The 27,275-nt window shown below is 41.2% G+C and overlaps 1 protein-coding gene across 2 annotated transcripts; it reads left to right on the top strand.

Moving 5' to 3' along the window:
• Positions 1–70: 70 nt before the first annotated feature.
• Positions 71–25,589, top strand: Nmdmc (NAD-dependent methylenetetrahydrofolate dehydrogenase). 2 transcript variants are annotated; one of them, XM_089582083.1, is made up of 6 exons: positions 71–260; positions 327–523; positions 3,066–3,341; positions 9,249–9,344; positions 14,124–14,342; positions 25,468–25,589. In XM_089582083.1, exons 1-6 carry the CDS (start codon positions 148–150, stop codon positions 25,581–25,583), a joined length of 1,017 nt encoding a protein of 338 aa, XP_089438209.1. In that variant the 5' UTR covers positions 71–147; the 3' UTR covers positions 25,584–25,589. The 2 variants fall into 2 exon arrangements, with proteins under 2 accessions (XP_089438209.1, XP_089438210.1); XM_089582084.1 differs by lacking the exon at positions 25,468–25,589 and adding an exon at positions 16,378–16,797.
• Positions 25,590–27,275: the final 1,686 nt, after the last annotated feature.

The raw sequence follows: 27,275 nt of genomic DNA on the forward strand, positions 1-27,275 counted from the left end.
TTTCAATGAAGCGTTTGCTGCAGCACGATCGCTAGCGCATGCAGCCTGTTGCCATAGAAACTGCACAAGCTTCAAAATGGACGCTTTCAATATGGCCTCTAAACGTGTGAAACAAGCGGCGTGGGAAACCTAGGCGCTGTTTGCTTGATGAGAAGATTAAAATTAAATTTAGCACATAATATGCATTCTTTCAAAGCACTACGTTTTGTTCGGTTTGTTCGAAACTGTTCTGGATCTGCACACCAAGCGACATCACCTGAGTACGTGCCGTTTTCGCTCTTAAATTTTATGTTTCGATTCTGCTCTGACCTGTGTGTCGCTTCCAGGTTTCAAACTGCTAGAGCGGCCGAGGTTATCGACGGAAGGCGCATTGCTCGCGAAATCGAGAGTGAAATCCGAGCTGCGATTGATGGCATACTTTCCGATGGCAGGCGGCGGCCGCGCTTGAGCGCCGTATTAGTTGGTAATGACGAAGGGAGTTCCGTCTACGTCAAGAACAAGATCAAAGCTGCAGAAAGAACAGGTACGTAACGATCGCTTACAAGCGTATGATCCCGTTAGATCATGGCTGCACCTACGGGGTTCTGAAATGTATGCGAAGTTTCCCTTAATTCAAAGTAGTGAACGTGGAGGGCATGGCATCTATTTTGCACACATGTTGCCAATTAGTTTTCGATCAGTTGAAGCGTTTTCTAGCTGCAGCTACATCAGTGAAACATTAGAAACTAAGGTGGGCTTGACCTTACCCCCATGTTATGCCACTGACTCATGTCGCAACATTGCAGGGGAAGCATCATATGCGTTGATAGAGAAACTTCAATTTCATGTGCTCATGTCAAGTGTGTGTCACCTCTGCAGACAATGTGGAGTCTGGACTTAGAGATGGCAAATGGAACTTGAAAATTTTTGTGTAAATTACGTGTAGCATATGGGTACAGTTGTCTTGCTAAAGTTCATGAGCAACTATTTTTCCAAATTATTACACTAGTTCACTGAGAGCAAAACTATGTGGTTTAATTTTGTAGATGTATGATCGTTTTCCCACATAATACTCGCATGTTTGCATGCACTTTTCCTACCAGTCTGGAAGTTTGAGAATACCCTTTTAGTAGAGCTCTATTCTTGCCTTAAAGAGGATTGTCTGTGGTGTCTTCTAGTGGTGGGTTTCCATCTGATTTGTTGTGCATCCGAACAGATGGAAGTCCAGAGAAGCCAAGCCAGACCTGTAGAGAAAGAGAAAAACTTCCAGCCCCATTTTTTCCTTCAAGCAAACAGTGCAAAAACTAGCTTTGTCATGCTGGGAGATGCTTTCTTTTCCAGGTCACTTATTGTACAATGCAGGAAGGAACTTCTGGACTATTTCAACATATTAAGCATTATTTGGGGTTCATTACATTTATCATTGCATTTACGACGTACCAAGGTTCAAGAAAAAGAAGCAAAATTGAACTTCTGCATCTCAGAGCACTGTGCCCATAACCTTTGCAGTTGATGGCACGACCTTTGCTCTCTTTATTGATGCAGAGTTTGAGTGATGGCATTCCATTCTGCACCTTTTGTTTCGAGCTCACGACGATGGAGCCAGCTTCATCACTAGGCACAATACAGAGCAGGAAATTATCTTCTTCATTTCAGTATCTCTGGAGCAGTCCTTTTGTGATGGTTTTGCACTGAGCATTCTACTCCCCTGTCACCTGTTGTGGAACCCTGCAGTCATAAATTTCTCAACAGCCTGAACTTTCAGTCATATGCTGAACTGTGTTACACTTCGTTTCAAGTATTATCCCAATTTCTTGGGATCTGGAGGGGCCTGTCTACTTTTGTAACTTCATCAACACTCTTCTTGGCTTCCATCGCGGCTGCCAATAGGCAACCACTCCGAGGCTAATTATGAATGCTTTTTTGACTACCTTTAAAATGTAGTGCTGATTTTTTAGATATTCCTTGCTCTCACGCATGTATTTCCATGCACGTGCTGAAGCGTGTGGGAATTTCTGCTACTGATATTTCTGCTGACCTGAAAGACGCGGGTTCAATCCCACCCTTGGTGGTCGCATTCAATGGAAGTGAAACGCTAGTGGCCCATGTACTGAGTGATGTCAGTTCATGGTAAAGATCCCCAGGTGGTCGCAATTATCTGGATCCCGCCAATACGACGTCCCTCATAGCCTGAGTCTCTTTAGGACGTCAAGCCCTATGCGAAGGTCAAACCAAACAGCTGGTATTTTGTTCTTTGTGGCAAACTTTGTTATTGTATGTTGTCAAAACAAGATGTCATGAACCGCCATTTTGATTCAGGTACTGTTGGGTAGATTATGTAACTTACTGATGTCAGTTGACATTCTGCGACTATACAAAAGAATGCATCACATAGCATCTAATTCTCATTTTCACACTCCTGCAAACTTGCAGACAAAGTTTTGCTCATTGCTTAATGCATAACTCTTTTACAAAAACAAGCAAGCAGCAGCAATCTTAATGCATACTTGATTTGAAGAAAATAGCGCCAGAGCATGCAGACCACGAAAAGACAAGGACGAGACACAAAGCGCAATGTCTTTGCGCTTTGTGTCTCGTCCTTGTCTTTTCGTGGTCTGCATGCTCTGGCGCTATTTTCTTCAAATCAAGTATGCACCAACTCGCCCAAGAAGAAGTGTTAATGCAGTATCTTAATGCATGTTCTTTTTATATGCTGTGTCACACATGTTGGCTGCAGTAATCCTGAATGGGTGCACAAAGTCGTGTTCTCATAGGTAATTTATATTTAGGCATGCTGCTGGGATGTTTAAACACAAGATGAGATTCAGAGAGCTGATGCAGGAGCTGGAAGAGCATCAACAGAGAAAGTGTCTAGACGTAGTAGCACATGCATTTAGGCCTTACATACCAGTTTACTTTGACTCAAGGAAACTGAACTAACTTTTGTTGAGTGCGTTGTCACTTGGGTTGGTGGCTAATTGCAATCGCACCAAATGGCATCCTTTATTAAGCGGCATTACAGTACTAGAAGGTACTAAATTATTGTTGTCAATATATGAATAATCTCTTGCTTTTTTCTTTTCCAGGAATAGAAACTGATAGCCTGCACCTCCCTTCTACAACTACACAAATAGCATTACTTGACATTGTCCAGAGGCTTAATGACTCTGAAAATGTGGATGGCATCCTCGTCCAGTTACCACTTCCATCTCAAATTGAGGAAAGTGTTATATGCAACGCAGTACTGCCATCCAAGGATGTGGATGGCTTTCATGCTCTTCAGATGGGGAGACTATGCTTGAACATGAGTTCCCTAGCTCCCTGCACACCACTAGCCATAGTGGAAATACTTAAACGCATTGGTAAGTGCTCACAGGCAGATTGGAATGATGTTCTATTTCAGCATTGTACCCAGTAAAAAAGCATCTATTGTAGTACCTTTGGCGTTCGGCTGCCGATGCCAAGGTCACAGTGGTGATCCCAGCTACGGCAATCGTTTTTCGATGGACACAGAATACAAAAACACCCATGTGCTGTGCGATGGCAGTGCATGTTAAATAACCTAAGATGGTCTAAATTAATTTGGAGCCCTCCACAACAGTGTCCCTTATAGCCCATGTATCGCTTTGGTACGTTAAACCCCACAATTTAATTTTTTCCTATCAAAGATCCAAGTTCAGTCAAAATTTTATGTGAAGTTGTATTATTGAATGCTCTTGCTTTATTCTGTGAAAGTGCTCGTTAAACTGCTCCTTTTGAAAATGCGACCTGAAGTGGTGTTCGTGCACTTGGGTTTCTATTTTTCGCATCTGTACAGCAACAAAGGAGAGCCATACAGCTGTACTTGGGCAGGTATAGGTAATATATATATATATATATATATATATATATATATATATTATTTTACTCCACCTGGCAGGTTTCTTGTGAGAATGTTTATCTAACTTACTGAAATACTCGTTTTTTGGGGATAAATAGAGATTACATTGAGAGCCAAGCTGTGCAGTTAGAAGCACAATTTGTCCTGCAAATGCTCAGAGCTACAATACAGGGGGCCTTATGGTATTGGCCTGCCTGGTATGCAGACTAGAAAAAAGGGGGTTATTTAGGGAGAGCAAAAAAAGTAGAGTTCTAGTGAAAAGGTTGAATTTTGTAGTGTAAGTGCTACTCTTCTATCAACCTTGCAACTAAGAACTTGGCCAGTGTTTACCTGCTGCTTGGAGGTGCTCTTATGCAGCGCATAAATGCATACCAGCAATGGGAATGGTCACAAATACATCAACCATTGATAGGTTGATGTCAGAACATTATTCTGTGTTGGTTTTCGTTCATATTTAAATTTGGAACCAAGGTAACTCAGGAGAAGCTTGTGAAAAGAAACAACACCAACAAGAGTTCATGCCTGGGATATTTTTATGTTGTCTTTTTGATATACATAGTAATGCTGACATAGACAGTGGAAACTGCACTCTAAAGTTTTGCACTCAAGGTATAGAGCATGCATTATGCCATTGGGATGTACGTTCAAGTGTGATCTTACTTTTCCATTACGTAACATGATTAAAAGGATACTGACAAAAAATTTTGAAATGTAGGTGAAGAGAAAAACATTCTGCGAGGTTTACATTCTGTGTCGACCTAGATTTTTTCTGCAAGGTATCTTAATAGCTCAGAAGATAATAATTAGGCGTTAAAGATTGCACAAACATAAAATTTTAGCACATCATAACTTGGATGTCACTAGGACAAAATAGTGCTACTCGATAACCACTTAGACATCTATGAGCTTCTGTGATGTTCAGTGAAGGGTGCTGTTATTACAGGCTTACATGATCCTTGCAAAATGCTTAGGACCCTGTCCCATGCAGCATGAAAAGTGCAAGCCAACATGATCAGCCGCTGTGTTTGTCTGAGCACTCCTTGACGTCATGGTCTATTCAGTACTCTTTATAGTCGCAACGGAAACTGATTGCATTAGATGACAATATATTTAATTGTTTGCCACTGGAGCAGTAGCCCTTTTCCAGCTTGTCAAGCCAGCTTCATTGCAGTGGTGGGAATGCTCCACCAATTGCACCAAACTTGGCCACTTCATTGAGCCTGCTGCAGGTTGCTACAGATGAGAGGTTTTGATTAAATTGCACCAGTGCTGCACTTGAATACAGTTCCAACAACCAACAGAAGCTGCAGCAAATGCCCACTTGGCTGCAACACTTGTTAGTTGAAAAGGGTGATAAGGCTGTCTGACTCAAATTCAGTTCTGTGTCACTTTCACGGACTTCTTCACCAGCTGTTAGCTACTGCACGTGTGTTTAGCACTTTTGCCTTGGCAGCACAGCTACGACTGAAGGTGACGTTACCCTAAAAGTAATGCACTCACCGCTTAATGTTTTGCTGCTTTGCTTGAAATTCTTGTTTTTCTGACACATACCATTTCAGACGTTCTGCCTTTTTCAAATCTTCATGCTGCCGTCATTTGACTGCTCGCCACTTCTGCATTCAACCTTATTCTGAGCTTCTCACTACTGCTGCTGCACTCTGTTGTCACTGATGGCTTCTGTATTCCGTGTCCTTTGTAGGCCTCTCACACGTGTAGTTGCACATCAACTACAGCCTCAGCTTTTTTACATATCTGTTTCCTACACCTCCCTTTAGAACACGACACCAACACCATTTCCTGCATGCAACATCCAACGGGCTGCCGAATGGCCATGTCACTTTTCCACTCATCCACATATCCCCATGGCCTGCCGGGTTCAGCCGGGCTCGAGTGGCTCGGTCCCAGCCATGATCTGGCCAGTGCACCTTTCTCTTTTCTGTTTTTTTTTCTTCATATTTCACAGTTGCATTATTTTAAGCATGCATGCTGAAAACGGTGCATGTGAAATTGTTGAACTATGAGTATAGAAAAGCGGTGATCAAGTCAAACTGCATGTTCAGGGATGCGTAGTGTTGGTTCACTTGTGCATACAAAGCTGAGAAACCTCCATGAATTGAAAAGGGCTAAGTGCTATTGACTAGAGCTGGAGAGACAAAGTGGCTGAGAAGAATATGAGGGGAAAATGAGCTTAATGCTAATGTCTTGTGGAGCAGAAATCATCTTTATATCATTCTTATTTTCATGTCTGTTTATCTGCTCTTGTAAGTTTTTGCGTATTGTATGTTGTCAGGTATAGCTTTTTCTGCTTCTACTGAAGGGACATCTTTATATTTAATTGTAAAAATTCATTTCTTACCTTGCAGTTGACTGCCAATATACAAACTTGAAACGGGCCGAAAATTTCTTCATATTAAGGGGAGCTTTTTTAATGTGCTTGATGTTGACAGGATCAAAGCATCAGTTCAAATAAACCAACAGGCTCATGCTACAAGACTGAAGGCAGCTGCTGTAAATTGATGTGCTTACCTGGTACAAAGTCTGCTTCAAAATGCTCATTGGCATTCCCACTGATATCAGTGCACTATTGCATACCTACACAATTTTTTTATGCATGAAATGCTAGTGCAGTTTATGTCTTATGATGGAGCTGATGTCAATGTGGTTCTTGTGGTGATACCACGTGCACACTTTGAGTGTTAGCATGCACGTTCTGCTCTTCATCTTTACTTGACAAGTGGCAAGTGGCACCGTTATAGTTGGGTAAAGTGCGATGTGAAGAAATCAGCAGAACGTTTTAGAAAGGGTTGATTGAGGCTCTGGAACTATATCTGAAACTGGCGCAAACAGAGATATGCTTATGCCTGTGTATTGAACGAAACGCCGAAACAGCTCTGACAAATGGGGCGAGAAAAAAAAGAAGAGACAGACAGCGCTTGTGTCTGTCTCTTCTTTTCTCTCGTCCTGTTTGTCAGCGCTGTTTCTTCGTTTCATTCAACATGAACCAACCAGCCCGACTTAGCTCTCTTATTGGATGCCTGAGCATATTTGTTTAAGTCTTGAATATGTGAACAAAGTCTGAGAAGTAAAGTATATGACTGAGTCATTTCAAACATCCTTTTTTCAGGCAGGATATCAGAGCAGAACCTTCCTGCAAAAGAGCATAATAGTGTTTGTGTTTACTCACTTTTGTGACATGACATTTAAACTATACTCTCCGTGGTTTAGAAGTGTTCCAACTATGGGGAGCACCATGTCAGCATTACCAGATGGCTCATGCATTTCATAGCTTCTATAGAAATGCTCGCACCATATCTTTGAGAACTCAGGGCAGTGGTTGCGTACAGTAGTGAAACATCACAGTTGTATGGAATGATGTGATTAACACCAGAGCAGCCACCAATTTCACACCCATGCTGTTCACTTTATTATGTTGATCTAGGTATTCGGTTCACTTGACCCAAAGCTAGTCTACAGAAAAAGCTAATAATTAAAGACCTGGATCATGTTCTGACATTTTATATTGTGTTTTCTAATGAGCAAGGGCAAGTTTTTTGTCATTATGGCTGTGATTACAAGTAGCAGTATCTATCATGAATAGTTGTGACAAAAGCAATCTACAGGCAATTCATAAATAGTTAGCTGCTATGGTTGCCAGTATTGGCATATGATTATCTGAACCGAAGTTAAGTAACAGGTGTGCTGAAATATTGGTTCTGTAATACTGATGCCAAATTTATAGGTTAAGCTGCACATGAAAGAGCTTGAAGTCTACAGTGAGTGACCACTTGAAGTGTGATTAGGGGAGTGTAGTGAAATAAATGTTACAAGCTAAAACTTGACTACAGTTCAGAAATCCTGAAGTTGTTGAAACTAACTACATGTGGACTAATAAGATGTCTTCAAGCTCTCCGATACCATTAGTTGTCTTATACATACCTCACATGATGAGTGCAGCCATAGGAGGCTGGACTTTACATCGGCTTATAACCAGCTAGGTACTCTGAAAATGTATTGCATATGTCACTAGCTGTACTACTGCTACATGTATGGGTGTAGTTTGTGCAGCTAAGCTTTCATTCTGAGGAATTTTGTTGGCGGATGCCTTGCTGTTGGAGAATTGGCACTGTAACCTGAGTAGACTGCCCTGAAAGCAACTAAAATAACATAATAGAACATGTTGGTAGGAGAGTGAAATTGCTTTGGGAAAATAGTGCAGGTAGCTTTGTTCTTGCCTTCTCACTGATGAACTTTTGTTTTGTGCCAACTACACCATATGTCTCCGAAGGCAGAAAAATACCATTGCATTTGACAATAACAAAGAACACTCCTCAATACAATGGCAGTAATCTTTGTGTAGTGAGAGCATTAAGTAGCATATGGAATTATCAATTGGGGTCACAAAAAATTTGCTGCAATTTCATCAAATTCCTAACTGCAACACTGGAACTGAGCATTCTGCATGGCGCGGAATATCGCCAATATGATGAACTCATGATTGTCTCATTAGTCAACAGCATCACAGTGAAATTGTAACCTATCTCATTACTAGCTGAAGGTACTTTGGTGGTATGTGTTATTTCCCTAAATATGTTCTGGATGTAAGCAGTTCATTTTGTCCTGAGCTGCTAGACTAAGGTGGGGTTTAAGTTTGGCTTAGCTAGTGATGGTAGGCTGGATATCAACATATCATTTTTTATTTCTCTGAGACCTGTTTCACATGATGCAACTAGAATGAAAAAATTTGCCGTAGTCATTGATGTCACAGTGCAATTTTCTGTCAGTGTGTTCACATGCAACGCACGCCCAACAAGTTCGCTCAGAGTGACACGCAGGATTGCTTGATGTGTGCGTGGGGAACCCGTGATTAAACGTAACAGTAGCACAAAACGGAATGTGTTGACGTTGTTATAATCAGTGTAGTTTTAGATGCAATGCACTATTTCACATGTTTTGATTAGAATAAAGTTTTGCTTCCGCCACGGCCACTCCTCACATGTGACCCCATGTCGCACGCTGTCTCAGTGCTCCCCATTGTTCAGTCACAGAGTGAGCACATTGATGCTGCGGTTAAGTTCTAACCAAATGGAAACCCGTTGCAAGCCATCTATGGCTAGTCTGACTCTCTCTTCTGTCACAGACTGATGATAATCGCAGCATCTGGAGGCGAAAGCCACAGCATGCGAAACGGGCCTCAGGCTGCTGGCTTGAAGCAGCTACTTTTTCCTAATGTTCATATGCAAATCCATTCTATTCACTGACATCCTTTTCAACTAAGTGTTTCTCATGTCTTCTATAATTTGCTTTTTTTGCTTCATTGGTCGTTTTCAAATGACCTTTTTTGTGTGCTAGTGAGTATTTTCTCACACTATGTTTTTCATTTTTTTGACAGGTGTAAGCACCTATGGCAAGCACGTTCTAGTTTGTGGCCGTTCAACAATAGTTGGGCTACCCATCTCAATCATGCTTGGCTCAACAAGAGAATATGGTAAAAAACTCAGTAACCTTCTTGATGTTAAGCATTTTTATGTAATAAGTGCACCTTGCACTAAGTTTTTTTCTAAACTGTCCAGCAGATTTTGGAGCTGTTTTTTTTAGACAAGAAGCATACAGAAAGCATCCAATGTGGAAAGGATATTATGGCATGTGACAACCACTGCGGTGAAGTTATCCTGATACGTCGGAGTTGTTTGTGCTGCTAGAAGTGTAGCATGTTACCAAAAGCAAAACTTATGCAGAACTTCACACCCGCTTGCAGTGTAGGGCTGAGATCATATTACTGATTTTATGATCATGTCATGACCTTGTGCCTTGCCTTTTCCTGGTAAATAAAAACAAGAGGATGGCTGTTCTGATATAGCTTCAACATTAGCTCCAAGAGCTTGACTGCTATTAACACATAAAATGTCGCATTCTTCTAATTTCTGTTCACTTTGATGAAAGTAGTGTTATCACAAAGTACATTTATTGTGCTGTTGCCATTTGTGATCGTTTGTGTTAGCTGTTTTCATAACTGGGTGGGAGCACTTTTTGTTTGGTTGAACCTATCATAAAAACTGCGGAAAAAATCATGAGCTTTGCAGCTTACACAAAGTTCAAGAAAAATAAGGTAGTCGACTGCATAAAATGTACTCTTACCGTGAATTGTGTATGATATGTTGGTATTATGCATTTTTTTACCTTGGATGCTTGGGAGGAGGGAGCATGTGTTCATTCAACCACAGAATTGAGTATTGTAAAGTCTTGAACAGTCTTTCTTGCTTGTGTGTGGTTCATGAAGGCATGGTTATTAACTGAGAAAGCGAAGCAGTTTTGTCTGTGTTGTTTAAGACTGCTGTTCTACCCATATTCCAAAAATATCCGAATTTGAATGTTTTCTTATGCTGGGTTTCTGTCAGTCTTTAGAAACTGGTAGAAACATATTATACAAAGAAAATTTGCATGTCAAACTATAGAAAGCATAGCATAATTAAAATACATGGACAACTTGCAGTGAGATTCCTCATTCAGGAATTAAGTCTCAGGCACTTGGTATGAAGCTTTCTCGGCTGCCTCATTTTCAACATCGAGCTGCCAAAAAACTCATTCCAAACTATTTTTTTTCTGCAAAATTGTGCTTTCTTTCAAATGCTGGCAGCTTTAAAGCTTCATTTTTTTTCTATTGTTTTCTCACGGTCCTTTGGTTGTTTCTTACTTTTTTCTTGCTGTACTTACCTTGCTTTCCAATTAACGTTTTAAAGAATGCTGCCACAACTGTCCTTGAAATTTCTGCCATCTTCATTTTGCTTCTAAGTTTGGCTATCTTAAGGCTGTGCATGTATAAAGGGCATTCTACATATTATTCACCGTTCACTGCTTTTAACCCAAATTATGAACGAATAAAAAAAATTTCCGACGATTACGTTACTTCCTAATGCGAAATTAGAGCGCAGTTCATCAGCTGTTTCAGCTTTTTGATAGATTGAGGCAAAGAATTCGAGCAAGACATGTATGTACAATTACAACTAGAGCAGTTAAGTTATCGGGAGGTCGCGGGAGGCAGCGCATTGACACATATGAATGCTGTGCGACGAAGAGATAGCAGCGACTGATTAATGCCGCTGACGCTGCCAGCGAGTCAAGTGAATGTGGCTCCGCGTTTCGGCTTGGGATGCATGCACCGTGATCCGCTGATGCCGAGACAGCGGTTCGGCAACCGGAGAACACCGTACGCTGTTGCGCGGTCGCTGCCACGGAGGAAGAGGGCAGGGGCGGGGTGGGGGAGGGGGGTACACGCAGTGGTGAACGGCGGCGGCTATGCATTTCGGTTTGGGTGTGCGCGCAGCTAGAGCAGCGTGCTGCCCCGGCTACGTAGCTGGTTACGAGGAACAACGATGATGCTGTGAAACGCAGGAACGGGCGCCAAAGAGCTGCACTGTAAAACTGAGACTCAGTGAAGCTTGTGAACTCTGAATGAAAAAAATGTACTGTGACTTTGGATAAGTCAAATTGCCTCATTGTGATTTGCACAAAAATGCAGTGAGCACTGGAAACAGCATTTCATGCCTAAAGAGCAGTGCTGTTGAAGTTAGGTGGGGATGTGAAGGAGGTGTGCTGTTAACTTTGAGTTTTAAAGAAATCTGATCAGATTATTTATGTATTTTAAATAGAGAAGGCAGACTGGGCAGTTGAGATCGTCTTTGCAAAATATTACAGCCCTACACTCCCAGCTGTACTCCCTCTCAGCATAACCAATGTTCTCATCCATGCAAATGGATCTGCTCTGTGATGGGCCATGTGAATATATTTGATCAGTCATCCTTATTGATGGGTGATGCATTTTTCTGGTGTTTAGTCACCAGCACTTTGCAGCCATGGTCTTTCACTGCGCCATTATTTTTTCAATGTGAAGATAGGTGCAAGTGCTCTAGCTTCACTTTTCTGCTTCAGCTTCACTTTCTGTGATGTGTCACAATTTGTTAGCATTGGAGGAGAAACTGCAAGCAGGTGGCATTGGTCTGTAAACATCTATGGTTGACTCATGAGCACTTAAGAGCAATGTGCATTCATAATCCACTGTCTCATGTTTGTAGTTTCCTTTCTACTGTGAGCAAGTTTTGAGACAAGGCCTTTTCATGTTTTCTTTTCATATTTCTTGGGGGGGGGGGGAAGGCTTATGTATTGTCATATTATTTTCTTTCATTTGTGTGTTTCTTTTTCTATTGCAATTTATTATTCATCCCATGCGCAATCTCTACAGAGGCCACATTCTAAATCTGTGTCAAACACTACCACACTCTACAGCTGTGTTGTGATTAGTATCTTGCTTTATGTAGCATGCAACATAGTGCAGTACACACGGTGCTGATCTGCTATGTCCAGGCAAGAGGTGTTGGCACATGTACACCAGGACACATGCAGTGCGAGTATTGTAGGCTCTAAATATAGGTTCACACCTCTCCATAGTAAGGAGGAGAAAGAGAAGTTTTGCTTTGTGGCCCTTAGTCACCTCAGCAAGCAAGAGAAATTATCTTGGAGAGGACGTGGCTGAGAGAAGAACAACAATTTTGCTGCATTGCAGTGACTGTAAATCCACCCTTAATCAGTCCTCACAGGCAGTTTTTGTGGGAGCACATTCCTCCAATGGTGCCTCACAGTCACCTGAGTAGAAGTGGTAAATTGATTTTTGAGGAAAGGAAATGGTGCAGTATCTGTCTCACATATCTCAATGGACACCTGAACCGCGCCGTAAGGGAAGGGAGGAAGGTGGGAGTGAAAGAAGAGAGAGAAAGAGGTGCCGTAGTGGAGGTCTTCGAAATAATTTCGACCACCTGGGGATCTTTAACATGCACTGACATCGCACAGCACACGGGCGCCTTTTGCGTTCTGCCTCCATCGAAATGCGGCCGCTGCAGTCGGGTTCGAACCCGGGTACTCCGGCTCGGTAGACGAGCGCCTTGACCACTGAGCAACCGCGGCGGATACAGTCACCTGAATCTTAACAAATTTTTAACCAGAGGGTGGCTAGGCAACACCTGTAAAGCAGCAGAAACACAGTCATAGCCACAATGCATTAGCAGGAGTTAGAGAAAACCAACTGTCTTTGTCGGAGGCATTAAGGGCGATTTGAGGCAGAACGTGTACAGACTGCTCTCATAATATTAGTAGTCAGCTGCCAGCTCATAGTAACTCATCAGGCAAGTTGGCAGTACCTCACAATGAAAATTCATGGTGCACACAACGAGAACAAGGAATGAAGAACACTCCACTAGCATTGTTCAGCATGTGAGCATGGTGGATGGAGATGGCACTGTGTGTAACATGAAAACAAGGTTATTAAGGCACGCATTCATGACTCCCCTTGGTACTACAAAAAGCTACCGGTCCAGTAGATTTGTATATATATAAATAGTTCTTTGTGCAATGTATTTAACGTGCTCATTAATTTGCTACATATATAGCTGTTCAGGATAGCAACTCAGGCTAATTCATTGCTGTTCATGATGAAAAATCGCAGCATGCACAAGGACAAAGAGCGAGGTGCACACCACAACCACTTATGCATTCATTTCTGTATTTTGCAAGGACTAACTTATACAAATTCTCCTTTTTCCCTAATACAATTGCAGATTGGAATAGTTTGCCTGCTTCTTCCCTCCAGTCTTTAGATATGCTGGAATTAAGTATGTAATGACTATGAAATCTTGCCTCCTGTCAGTTCTTGGGTGTTGGTTTTGATTGTGTCATTTTTTTTGTGCTTATATTTTATGTGCAGTAATAACCGTTTCAACTGGTCTCCCGGCCGCGGCGGTTGAATTTCTTTGGAGGAGAAATTCTAGAGGCCCGTGTACTGTGCGATGTCAGTGCACGTTAAAGAACCCCAGGTGGTCGAAATTTCCGGAGCCCTCCACTACGGCGTCTCTCATAGCCTTAGTCGCTTTGGGACGTTAAACCCCATAAACCAAACCAAACCGTTTCAACTGGTCTACTCAATGTGTTGATGTGTTTTGTAACTTGTGCTTTCATACTTTTTTGAATTTTATGTAAATGTATACCGCTCCTGCTTGGGCGCTCAGCCTGCAGTATGTTCAAAATAAAATAAATAATAAATTTGTTCTTCATAAGTGTTCTTAATAAATAATTTGTTCATAACTTTTCATCATTATTACCTTCCTGATCACTCGTGTGCTGCATTGTACTGTCACCCCTTTCACTTGCCTGCTTTCTTCTGTGCAAATGGCAACGCTGGAGTGCTCTCCCGTGAACAGTTTTCTGTTGTTTCATCCAGGCAATGCCACGGTGTCAAGCTGCCATAGCCGTACCCATCCGTCGGATCTAAAGGCACTGGCCAAGATGGCTGACATAGTCATCACAGCCACTGGTGTGCCAGGACTGATCACCGCTGACATGGTCAAGGATGGAGCCTGTGTGATTGATGTGGGCATTACAAGGGTGCAAGACAAGTTGTCAGGCAAGACGAGGCTGGTCGGAGATGTTGACTTTGAAGGTAATAGGGGATCGTTTTAGGGGACATTTTCACAGTGTATACCAAATGAAAATATGCGCTTTCTTTTACCTGACTGTGCTGCATGTGAAGCACTCCAGCAGGGTTGTTGTGCTATCAACAGGAGAAGTAAATAAGTCACTGTAGCAGATTTAAAATCTATTTCTCAAAACCTGGCATATCAGTTATGGTTTACTCTGTCAGTAAATGCTAAGCAATGTAGACTGCATTTGTCACGCTCATCATTTTATGAATGCAGTGTTAAACGGCCTAGAATAAAATTTTTAACTTGCTGTCATGGTCCATTTATTTTTCCTGTCGATAGTATGTTTGCACTTGCTGGTGGAGCTGGTGGTTTGCACTGTCAGCAAAAAATTAGATGTGAGCAGGATACTTGCAACGTGATCACAAGAATGCAAAAATATTAATTGCTGGAGAAGAAATAGAGGCGAGGCACATTAACACTTCCCTGGAGTGAAAATCAGGTGTGCCTCATCTAAAATCTCTCATTTTGCTGTTTCCGTTTCATTATCTTGCTCACATTTCATTTGTTGCTGATAGTACAATACGGATAGTTGGCAGCTCTTCGCCACAAAGAATGGGGAGCTACTAGATTTCAGTGATTCTGTCCTCACTTTAGAAACCAGCAAGCTAGCTACATGAGGCATGAAGCTGCTCTCATTTGCTTTTTAAGACCACTTCGAACATTCCCCTATCTCGTTCGGAAAAGTATTTTTCCACATGTTGCTGCGCATTGTAGTGTATAGCTCCCATTACATTCTGTGCACTGCCGGCATGCTGCAGCAGCAGCTGATCAGGCAGGTAAAGCATTGCACGTGACGTGACCAGCTTGTGCAGGAGGTAGTGCAGTGACTGAGTGGCCAGTGGACAGTACCAATATATGCATGTATTGTCAGGGAAGGCACCTTATACAATATGCCACATACTGCTAGAGAAGCACAATACAGAAGTTAGGCACATCACACATCATAGTGTTTTCAGGAAGGAAACTGAACCAGAGAAATTGTTTCTACAGGTCAGTAACTTAGTGAAGCGCAGACGCAAAGTCCTGCAAAGGTGTGTGACCTCACCGTGGTAAAAAATAAACCTGCACTATTAGCCGATCATAGTTGTATTAGAGCTTGGCTGACAGCATGTGTGCATCACCTCTTGTCACTCCCTTTCAGCATGAAAGCAGAAGCAGTGTTGTTCACAAATGTATCTGCTGCAGAGCTTATTGAGGATCATAATCTGATGAGCTTGATCTTGTTACCTATAGAATAGAGGTTTTAATAATGAATGTTTGAAACTTCCTGAGTGAATAAAGAAAACAATAAAATATTTTAGACAAGCTTTGATGCCTTTTGATAACTGCTTATTCCATTCCTGTAGCAACTCGAACAACGAGTGCAGTTTGTCAGAGAAGGTCGTTCTGGTGGTTAACAGCATGTCTGTAACCTTTATCATTCATAAAGATAGATAGCATACCACTGCAACACATTTGACTATGTGCATACATGAGGCCATGTCACTTTTCCCATGCCACCATTTTGACTTTTTTTTGTTCAGTATGATGAAATTCTTGTTAAAAATTCTATGAAAAAGCGGGAGCATAACTGAGATGCTTTTAATGGCCCCATGAACTCTACTGCTGTGCATTGTGCACTTCATTTCGTTAGTGCAGTTCCCCCTTGCTATTTTTTTGTAATTTTTTTTTGCTTAAAAATCTGGAAAGGAACTTGGAGGCAATCTAATTAGTCTATATTTCACACTTGAGTTGTTTAACTCATGCTGCATACCCAACTTAAGCCATTGTCATGCTGTTTAATTCATACCTTTAAGGTTATCAATCGCCATTGCTGTTGCCATTGCTTGGGCCTGGCTCTTTGCTGCCTTCATAAATGGAATCGTCTTCACTTCCATCGATTGGATTATAAATTTTTGAACTTTAAAATTTTTAACAAGAGTTTCTGGAACGCGCACGGGGCTGTGAAATCAAAATCTGCGAACAGAGGAGCTGAAGTGATGCTCTTTTCAGCTGTCCTGTCCATGTCACTTTGTTGTGGGCCACTGCCATCCACTCCAAATACAGGTGTCTGTATTATTCTTTAAATTTCATGCAGCTGCATAGGGGTCCATTTTAGAAGATGGTATTAAAAGCAGCAGGCAGCTGTCATCATCTGGTAGCTCCCAGGAAAGCATGCCACGCAAAAAAATTTATATACACACATGAAATGTGCACAGTGATAGTTGCTGGTCCTTTACATTGTTTTATTATTTTTCAAATTATTGGCTGCCAAGTTTGGGGTTGCGACTCGTACACGAGAGTGGCCCTTAGTCGAGTTTATATGGTACTTTCCAGTGTATAAGTGTCAGCAATACTTTGATTTGAGCTAGTTAGTTGTAGCATGACATGTTTACGCAAAAAGCGTACTGGTGCTAAAAGACCAGGACAACACACACAAGACAGGGCTGGCGCCAACTTCCAACTAAGTTTATTCATGGAAAAAACCACTTACTAACCACACGAGCAGGCAAAAAGATAAAAGCAAAACAGAAAAAGTAAGTAGGGGTGATTTAACAAAGGCACACGTGCCAAAAGGACCAAAGCAATGATTATAACGCTGACAAAGATCCACTAAGAAAACTAATCTCTTCATCTGACAACGACACAGATGGCTTGCTTATGCAGATATGCCCCCTCTGTTTGATTTAATATGCTTCTATTATTTCATGCTCTAATCTGTCTTTAGACTTTGCAATGAATTTAGTGTTTTCAAAGCCGGGGCGGCATTTGCAGCTTTTGCAGTGAGTGGCCATGTGGCTGCCATAACCGTTTTTTTACAGCAATCTTGTGCTGCCTCACTCTTTCATTGAAGCACTGACCTGTCTGGCCGATATATTCCTTACCACAGCTTAGAGGCACAACGTACACAACATCAGCCATGCATTCAGTGGCGCGGATTTGGTGTTTCTTTTTGCACTGCCTAACCATTCTTACTTTGCTCAAGGTGTAAACGTGCGACAGCTTTGGCACGTGTGCCTTTGTTAAATCACCCCTTGTATCTGTTGCTTCTTCTGTTTTGCTTTTATCATTTTGCCTGCTCGTGTGGTTATTAAGTGGTTTTTTCCGTGAATAAACTTAGTTGGAAGTTGGCGCCAGTCCTGTCTTGTGAGTGTTGTCCCCGTCCAAGGAGGTTATACTAAAACTTCTGGAGTGGAGGGGGCGCTCGAAAAGTGAAGCCGGCGCTCACTGACGAGGCGCCATGTTGCTAGGGGCAGAAAACAGCCAGAACATGTAGCGTCCGCCGTATAGCTTAGTGGCTGCGTGGTGTTTTGTTGCGGTTGTGCTTGTGCTCTGTTTCTCTGTTGTTCCCTATATTAAGGATTTGTGGCTGCAAAAGTTGCTGCTAGAACACAATGTGACGACTGTGTGGCAGCACTGCATTCTAGTGAGCTGACTGGCCTGATTCGTGCAAAGAGCCGTGGTGGGCTTATAGTACCATCCAAGAACGTCTTGTAGATCTGCGAGGCACCTGAAAAGGGACTCAGAGTGCTGCAAGTTCAGTACAATGACTTAAGGCTACTGCATGCACAATGTGAACACCTTGTAGTGGAAATTCTGACCGCAGTTATTGAGAGGGCTTGGTTTGCACAACTTGAACCTCAGCTGTTGGACTGCGACCCATTAGACAACCACATTTACAACTTATCGAAGAAAATTGCACACCTCTATTTGCAGATCAGAATTCATCACATTGCTAAGGAGATGAACCGAGGAAACTGCAAAGAGAAGGTCTGCACTCTCTTGTCCAGACTGATTATCTTTAAGAATCAGTGACTTTGGTGTATATATGCATTACTCAATGCAGTATACATATGCCAGATTTAGATGGTCGGCATTGCTGTTCTTGAGAGTGCTCTTTAGGTGTCAGTTTTTGTTTCCGTAATTTGCTGCTTTTCATGTTTGCCTGTCTACCTTAATTTGCCATGGAACTCGTTAATAGAATGAATAAACCCTGATTAAATTAAAGTAAAGCGCGGTTTTTTTGTTCATGTGTTGTTGTTTGCGACTGAGAGAAGGATGAAAAGGAAAGTGCACGGGCCTGCCGACTGTCTCGAGCCGAGCCACCACCGCTACCACGTGCAGATAGAAGGAGAGAGTTAAAAAATAATTGAGGAAAGAGTGAAAGAAGAGACGCGCGTCGCAACAACCGCGTCCACTGAAGCGAATACCCCGGCTGAAACAACAGATTCAACAGATGTTTAAATAACCTTTGGGCTTAAGTTGAAACATACACTGCGTACACAGCTTTATGGCACCAAGAAGCAGTTCTGGCTTTCATAAATTAAACTGCAGGGCCATATGGGTCAGTATTAGTGGTGATCTGGGCTATGTGAGGCAGATCTTAATCCAGAAGGCAATGGCAGTCTGCTGTACCATTGCAGTTGCTTTGGTTTCTTTCTGCATGTTTTCGGTATTCGAGAACCCTACCATGTGTAATTGTAAACCCTGAATTGTATCGTCCTTCCCAGTGAAGAGTATGTTTGTCAGTTAATTTCTCGTCCTATCACTGCTAATGTTTCATTGCATGATTAGCTGAAACAACACGCTGTACGCGATTTATTGAGAAAATTATCAGCTTTTCAAGGCAGCGACACTGACTAGAGGAATCGCCTACAGAGCCTTTCAGGCAAATTCGCACAGAAATTGGGGAGGTTATACAAGTGAATTTAGTACCCTTAGAACCACCATCCCTAACAGAAGATGTTTCCCACTTAATCTTGCGGATGAAGGGGAAAAAAAATCCGCAAAATTAGTCGTACTCTGCTGGCGCCCATTTAACCACGCCTGTTTTTGCCCCTGGCAAGATGGCCGCCGGTCGGTCTGGCTGGCTTCACCTGTTTCTGCATGCATGCATAGGGGGCCTCCACTCCAGAAGTTTTAATATAACCTCCTTGTCCTCGTCTTTTAGCGCCAGTACGCTTTTTGTGTAAACATGTTATAAATGTTAGTTTTCTTTTTCACAAATTCTTGTCCTTGCATCTTACGCAATGATGAAGTGTGTATGCAAGCTTTCGATGTTTTTACATAAGTGCTCACATTACTTATCTGCTCAGTACACATGATGTAGCAGCCTTTATAGCAGAGACGCAAGCCACATTCATGAGTTAGCCATCTGGGTTCATTAGATGTGAAACTGTATGTATCTGAAAACAATCTCAGTTCCAGTCAAAACAATAGGTGCCATATTCAAGAAAGAGTGGTCTCTTTTTTGTGTGTGGAAGAAGTGGTGTGCCAGCTTGGATTTTTATAGCTGGTTCAACTGCATTAGTGAGGACATGACAATGGAAATGGTGCTGAAGATGAATGGTGAAATCAATGACAATTTTTGTAATCACTTCAGAAATTGAGTTTTATGGCATTTCTAGAGCAGAAGAAAATTCCCACAGTGTTAACTCTGTTTTTATTTCTTTTCATAGCCTGTTTCTTTTCAAGATTTCATAGCCTTAGCATTGGAGGGGGCATTAAAAATTTCTTAATTTGAGAGTAAAAATTTGACGCCTGTTGAAACTAGTTGTGCGTAAAATAGGGCATACATGAAATAATACTGTAGTACAGTAATACTTTCTGCTGGGCCTGTTGGTTCATTTTGCTATTGGGAATGCATGTAGCACTATAGAAAAGACAAGGGACAGCAGATGAATGGGACAGGCACTACTCTCAGTGCTTGCGATGTTTGCTCATGGAGAAAAAGTGTATAAATGTGTTTGTTTCATCAATCAATAAAATCAGTTGAGAGTAGCGCTTGTCCTGTTTATCTGCTGTCCCTCGTCTTTTTTGTTGTGCCACATGCATTCCCAATGGCATTGCTGTAGTGGCTTGCACAAGCAGACTTACTGGTTTCAGGTGGTTTCATACAAGGGGTACCAGAAGAGTTTCAAGATAAACTGTGTTCTTATTTGCTGGTTGACCTGCAAGAAACATAGGGAAGAATGTCCCCTTTCCCACTTTACTCATGCGATTTTAACCTTGTCCAGATGAAATCGCCATTCCTGCCATCTGCACATGCAGAAAAATTGGATGAACATTGTTATTCAATTCGTTAAGCCCACAGAGGTTAAGCGTGTGGCTTATCCACCTTACAGCCCTGACCTGGTTACAACTGTTTCCAGTTTCCTGCAGTGAAAAAATTGCATTTCGGGGTAAGAGATTGTCAAGCCGTGAAAGAGCTGCTCATACCTCTAAGGGCAAGGTAGCAAAATGAAGGAGACGACACTTTTCAAAAATGGCTTCTAAGAATGCAGAAGTGTGTTGAATGAAAATGCAAGTATTTTTAAAATGTGTGTGTAAGATGAAAACAATTTGGCACATTTTCATCTGTGTACATCTCAAAAATTTTGCTGTACCCCATGCACAGAAGTGCGATTCAAATACCATCTTTTCATAACAAGTGTATGTAAAAGTACACAACTTATGCAGATGTGCATTTTTTAAACCAGAAAATCTGGTAATAAGTTATCTTTCTTTGTTTCAGTTCTACTCTGAAGTGAATAGCACAGATAATGTAGTTTCAGTACTTTTCAGCACTTAACAATGTAGATCTTTTTTTTCTAAGTGAAAGTGTCCTGTTTTTTTTACATATATCCTTGAAATGCAGAGTGAGGTTTCTTCTGCCTTGGAGGAAGACACTAAGTCACGGTTATAACCGATTGTTATCCGTCACAGTGACTCTGTGGCTTTGATGTTCAGCTGCTGATCCCAAAGCCAGTGGTTCGATCTCAGCCGCGGTGACTATATTTCAGTAGAGGCGAAATACAATAACGTCCATGTGGTGTGCAATGCCAGTGCACATTACAAAACCCCAGGTGGTCTAAATTAATCTGGAGACCTCTACTACGGTGTCCCGTGTAATGTTAAACCCCACAATTTACAATTTACTTCAAGTTTGCATAAACAGACTAGGACATCTTACCTTTTTTTTTTTTATTAGTCTTTTCTTAGTCACAGCTTAGACTCAATTTCTTATAGACTTTGGTGTGTCGTGAGGTTAGTTATTTATGTTCTATTTTTAAATCAGCCACTATGCACTAAATACACAAAAAATTCTACACAGCTTCATACTAGCTTGAACTTTGCTGAGCTTAATTATTTCTTTAAACCAGCCTTATTTTTGTGCAGCCAGCAATATTGATGCACTTAGTTCTTTCACCTATATGAGTGTCACCAAACTGGATGTTAGAGTGTAGAGAATATTACAGAGGATTACATTGCGTTGCTTAGCAATACTACATGTACTTGATAACGTGCATCAGTGAACATCTTCAATAAGTTTTTTTACACTTGCTTCTGGGCATGTTTTGTTACCGTCATCTTGCAGCTTATTGTTAGAGTAGCTGCACAAAAAAAAGAAAAGCTTCTAACTTGGCTGGCTGTTCAAATATAAAAGTTTAGAACTGAGAAGTAAGTTTGCTGGTCTGCTCAAAATGTGAATTTTGGAATGCTAGCACTTGCAAGTGGTAAAATCATAGAAGTGCTAAAAGTGCTAGAAGGATTCACTTTAAATGCAAAAATCCATGTTGAGAGAGTTACTCAAAAATAAGAGTCATGCTTCTAGTCACTTCTTGATTGCAGGAAAGTCTCACTGCAGAGATTACACAAGTCAAGACAGCATCTTAGATGTCGTGACAACAGGGCTCTTGCTGTTATGAAATGAAGTAGTTGAAAGGGAATATGGGGCTAAAATCATGATTTTCACCAAAAAATCTTTTTAAATTTGCACTGTTTTAGATTCCAGATTTAATAAAGAAACTTCTCACCAAGTTTGGTTATTACCTACGGAGTAGAAAGGAGTGTAACAAATTGTTTGTTTTCACGAGACGGTGGTGCGCGTTCGCCGTTGAAAGTGCCTATGAATGCTGTTTTCAAGACGTGGCTGCAGAGTGGCAAGAGACCGAACGCGAAGTGAATGTCGATGTTACTAAGTTTTTTTTTCGCACTTTCTAGCCATGAGAGACCTTCTATCGAGAGTACACCACACCACTTACAAAAAAAAACTAAAAAAGGAAGCACATTTCTGGTCGTGGCAATTGCAGATTGGCTGGAAAACCAAAACAGAAGCTTAGATTGACAGAAACGCAGCACGTGACCTTCCAACACTGTTTTCGCGCCACTCAGAGTCTTGCTAAGCCAGACTTTGTTTTGGCTTTGTTCAACGGCGGTTATTTGTTTATCTTTCCAACCAACCAAGTAGCCAAGGAAAGCATTTCACAAGTGGAGGCAAGCATGCTGGACAGCTCTAGAACTGAAAAAAAAAAAAAAAAAACAGAGAAAACTTGAAGCAGTTGCCGCTGAGCAGCGTCATGTTGGAAGAAGAGGGCCCAACCTATGCAGCAGGCACTTCGGTTAATTATTTTTGCCCATAAAATTAATTAGCATGTACTGAAATCTTTGAACTTATTTTTTCTGTTTGCACTTTTGGGAGGAACAAAGAAATAAGTACAACTATCATTTCCAAACTACTTTGCAAAAATCTGCTTTACAAGATTATACAGACAAGATTATAATTTGCAGCATAATTTTGTCTTCTAAAACCAAAATTCAAGAGGTTTATTAGTTAACAGTATTTAAATTAAAAATCTGTAAATGTTGAAAAAATCATCTGGAAGAATCAATTTAATAGTTTAGGCATGTACAAAAATTCTTTGGGAACGGAAGTTTCAGAAAAATTTCCTGTGTCGGCATATTTTTCGATTGAAAAAGGTAGGCTATGAGATTCATCAGGCATCTGTAGCGTTAAATACACTGATGGGACATGCGCTGAGTAGCCTTTTTAGTGAGCAGAATTTAGAATGTGCTTGGACATAGAGGAAGCAATGGAGAAGGTAAATATGCAGCATGATGACATGCATGTTGTGGCCAACATTTTGTTCTCCCTGATGCTGTCACTCATGAATTTTTTTAGATGTGATTTAATTAAGGAGATGTTACATCCATTATTAGAGCCGCTGCCGCGGTGGCTCAGTGGCTATGGTGCTCGGCTGCTGGCCTGAGAGACGCGGGTTCGATCCCGGTCGTGGCGGCTGAATTTCTTTGGAGGAGATATTCGAGGCCCGTGTACTGTGCGATGTCAGTGCACGTTAAAGAACCCCAGGTGGTCGAAATTTCCGGAGCCCTCCACTACGGCGTCTCTCATAGCCTTAGTCGCTTTGGGATGTTAAACCCCATAAACCAAACCAAACCAAACCATTATTAGAGCCTACTACCCCTTCTCTTGTAATACAGTAAATGTGTAGTAAAAAATAGATGTCAATATTGAATTACTCTCGTTGATACTTATTAGGCTCATGTATCACTGTGCTGATAATATTATGAAATGTTAGATGTGCCACTGGTAAGCACCATCATTCATGTACGAATGGCATCAAAAGTAATCAAAACTTGGCTCCATGATCTAACCGTACTGCGTCTGAAGTATTCTAAATCCGACCACAGTGTGCCTGATATATTGTACAAGCTCGTGTGTGGTGCACTTTGATCTCAAAGCCATGTTCTCGTTGCTTCTGACACCACTTGTATATGCTTCAGTTCACTTGGCTTGCATAAGTTTATGTGGCCGAGCACAAAAATGACTTTTGGGCTTTAATTGATATGTTTATTTTTGTTCTGATGGTTTTCTGTCAGTTGTTACTGTTGGAAAAACCTGAAACAGAGTACAACTAGACTGGCAGTGCGAGATACAATATCAATTTCTATGTGCAAAATTGATGTCCGCTGTGTAGCATTGAAAACTTGACTCATTTCTATAAACAGTTTCATGCATTTGCATTCTTTGATGCCCTAACTATATACTTGCAGCTTAATTTCAGTTTGAACAAAATGACTGTTGTAAAAACCTTTGGAATATTCTCTTGTGTGATGCAGTTTGTTATGAGGTCTGTTTTCTGCAATATTGTATCATTTTATGGCAATGTTAAGTTTATTAAGAATCTGTGGAATTGTTACAATCTTAATATTTTTTTTAATGTCTATTTATTTTGCATCACTTCAGTTTCACCAAACTATCTGGCCTCAGCTTCATTCTTGGAGTATGATGAGGCATAGCTGACGGCAGTGTTATTTCTTTGCTTTTCTGCATAGTATTCCTTGTTTGGTATTTCATGTAGATTTTGGGCTCTAGCATGGATGCACTTATGGTACATGTAACATGTGCTGCAAAGCACAAAATCGTCACCATATCCAGCAGTAAAAATTGGAACTTGAGAATCAAGTTGTTCTAATGGCTAGGCTTCTGGCATAATCAGTGGAATAGATTTTATTTTGCACAAGTTTCAGAGAGCCCGCCGCAGTGGCTTAGTGGTCATGGTGCTCGGCTGCTGACCCGAAAGACGCAGGTTCGATCCCGTCCGCGGCAGTTGAATTTCTTTGGAGGAGAAATTCTAGAGGCCCGTGTACTGTGCGATGTCAGTGCACGTTAAAGAACCCCAGGTGGTCGAAATTTCCGGAGCCCTTCACTGCAGTATCCCTCATAGCCTGAGTTACTTTGGGACAATAAACCCCCATAAAAGCATAAAACCAAGCAAATTTCAGAGCAGCAGCTGCATGCATGGAGAGCAGGGAAGACAGATATAGAGTATGCATGACTAAACAGAAAGAAGGTGGGCAAACATGTGAAGAGTGCGTGTGAAGTGGGTGGAGGGCAGAGCAGCTGGTAAAAGGATTTTTATCTTATATTAAGCAGTTTCATTACCCTCTAGAGGTAGCTCGAAGTGAATGTGAATTACTCATTAGCTCATTACATATCAAGGGATTGAAGGAAGGTTTACACATTCTCTCTATATATCCACTGAGCCGCTATGGTGGCTCACTGGTATTGTGCGTGGCTGCTGACCCGAAAGACGTGGGTTTGATCCCGGCCACGGTGGTCGTATTTCGTTGGAGGCAAAATGCTAAAGGCCTATGTACTGTGCGATGTCAGTGCAAGTTAAAGAACCCCAGGTGGTCGAAATTATCTGGAGCCCTCCAGTACAGTGTTTCTCATAGCCCATGTCACTTTGGGACGTTAAACTCCATAAAACCTAAACCTCTCTATATTTATTTATTTTTCTTTGTCTGATTGCATTGCAGGTGTGTCAAGAAAGGCCAGCTTCATCACCCCAGTCCCTGGAGGAGTTGGTCCAGTAACTGTTGCAATGTTGATGAGGAATACTTTTCTTGCTTACTCTAGGGCAATAAATTATTAGTCTAAATTTAATGGCTCTTTATTGTATAGCTCAAATGTTTCAATTTATAAGCATGGTGCTGCACAATCGAGTCTTTTAAATGGATTAATTTACAGAGTACTGAACAAGCAAGGGCTTAAAACTGGTCACATTGCTATACTATACAACTGCTGTTTATTGAAAGGTCTGTGTATGAAATGTAGTTAGTGGAAGAGTTGTCAAGACAGTCATGATGCACCTGATGTGCTCAGAGCATAGTACAGGTAGTTTCACAAGCACCAAACACGTGGCAGTTACACAAACAATTGCTTTTCAGTTCACAGTCACATATTACTCTTATAAAAGCAGCTGTGATGTGCTTGGATATGCACTAGCAAGGTGCAGAATCAGTATGCATAGGTGAAATAGGGAATGGGGTATATACACAGCTTTTTTTTTGTAACCTAAGCCAAGGTTCAGGAAAAAGCTGATGTGTTTTGCAATGGAAAAACTCAGGTTTTATTGATTAATAGCATAATTACTTAAGATAGAGTGACCAACTTCAAAGCACTGGAGGAGTATTCATATTGGATTCATAATTGGTTAACTTTCAGTTTGAAAGCAGTATGAATAGAAATGCCAAATGACATCATTTCCAAAAAGGTAGCCGTACTGTGCATGGTCTACTATGCACAGAAAGAACCATAAGAACCGCACTAGTGCTTGAGATTGTGGCGGCTCACGCACTCTGCAGCAATTGTGACTGTACCATCTGAGCCTCACCTGGGGACAGCCAGATGCTGCCAAGTCCGGAGAATAGATTCCTAAAGTTTGTACTAGCTGAATTTTTTCATAGTGTGAAAAAAAGCATTCAGAGTAAAGTTGCTTTTACGAAAACAGTGTTATTGGAAGCTTTTTGTGATGTCCCATGAATTTCTGATTAATGCACGAGATGCATTATGCAGCTACATTTTCATTTTCCATGTCTGGTTTTTCCGAGCTTCATGAAAGACAAGAACTAATGGTGTCATGGATTGCATGAAATGCAGTAGCATTTCATGTAGTAAGGGAATCCAGGAATAGCATGGATTTTCCTGCAAGCTTTATATCCAAGAAACAAGTATATTTATTCTTTGGTATCGGTGAATATGTTTTGTGAAACATTCTCTATAACAGATGCGCACTGAAGCTACTGTCCAGGGACTGTTACTAACGAGACATAAATTAGGGGACCTACATACCAGAAAATACCAAAATGGAGCACAGTTCACCTTGCTCTCAATGGACCTGCGTTTTATCACATTATTTTTGTCGAATATTGTCAGTTACAATGACAGTGAAATGAGGGGCTTATTACAGTGTTACATATGAAAGAAGCCAACAGCCACAAACCAAGGAGGGCATAGAGGAATGTCTTTTCGTTTTTTTAGTGGGGCAATTCAATAAAGTGAGAAATTATGCTACAAATTTCCCACTTAGATCAACGACACTGTAAAAAAAGAAAATTCCACTATGCTTTCCTTGGTTTCATGGGCTGTTAGCTTTTGTCATACAGCTACTGTGATGAAATGCATGATAGAGTGTAAACGAAATGTAAGGAATGCTGAAAAAGAAGCATATTGAGTGTTTTCTTAATTGTGTTTTTTTGCTCAGTGAATTCAAAACAGTTATTAACTTATCCAATTTTCAATGTTAATAAATCTTTGTAGTCTAGCTTATTTCTGAAGCAAAACC

Source organism: Amblyomma mixtum, chromosome 3, assembly GCF_055824585.1.
Source record: "Amblyomma mixtum isolate Tamu chromosome 3, ASM5582458v1, whole genome shotgun sequence".
In the NCBI taxonomy this organism is placed as follows: Eukaryota; Metazoa; Arthropoda; class Arachnida; order Ixodida; family Ixodidae; genus Amblyomma; species Amblyomma mixtum.

Bases quoted from the DNA above. Each gene is read 5' to 3' on its own strand.
- Nmdmc (XM_089582083.1), top strand. From the start codon at position 148: ATGAGAAGATTAAAATTAAATTTAGCACATAATATGCATTCTTTCAAA. The intron at 3,342-9,248 runs GTAAGTGCTCAC...TTTTTTTGACAG, and splicing joins GGAAATACTTAAACGCATTG to GTGTAAGCACCTATGGCAAG. The intron at 9,345-14,123 runs GTAAAAAACTCA...TGTTTCATCCAG, and splicing joins TGGCTCAACAAGAGAATATG to GCAATGCCACGGTGTCAAGC.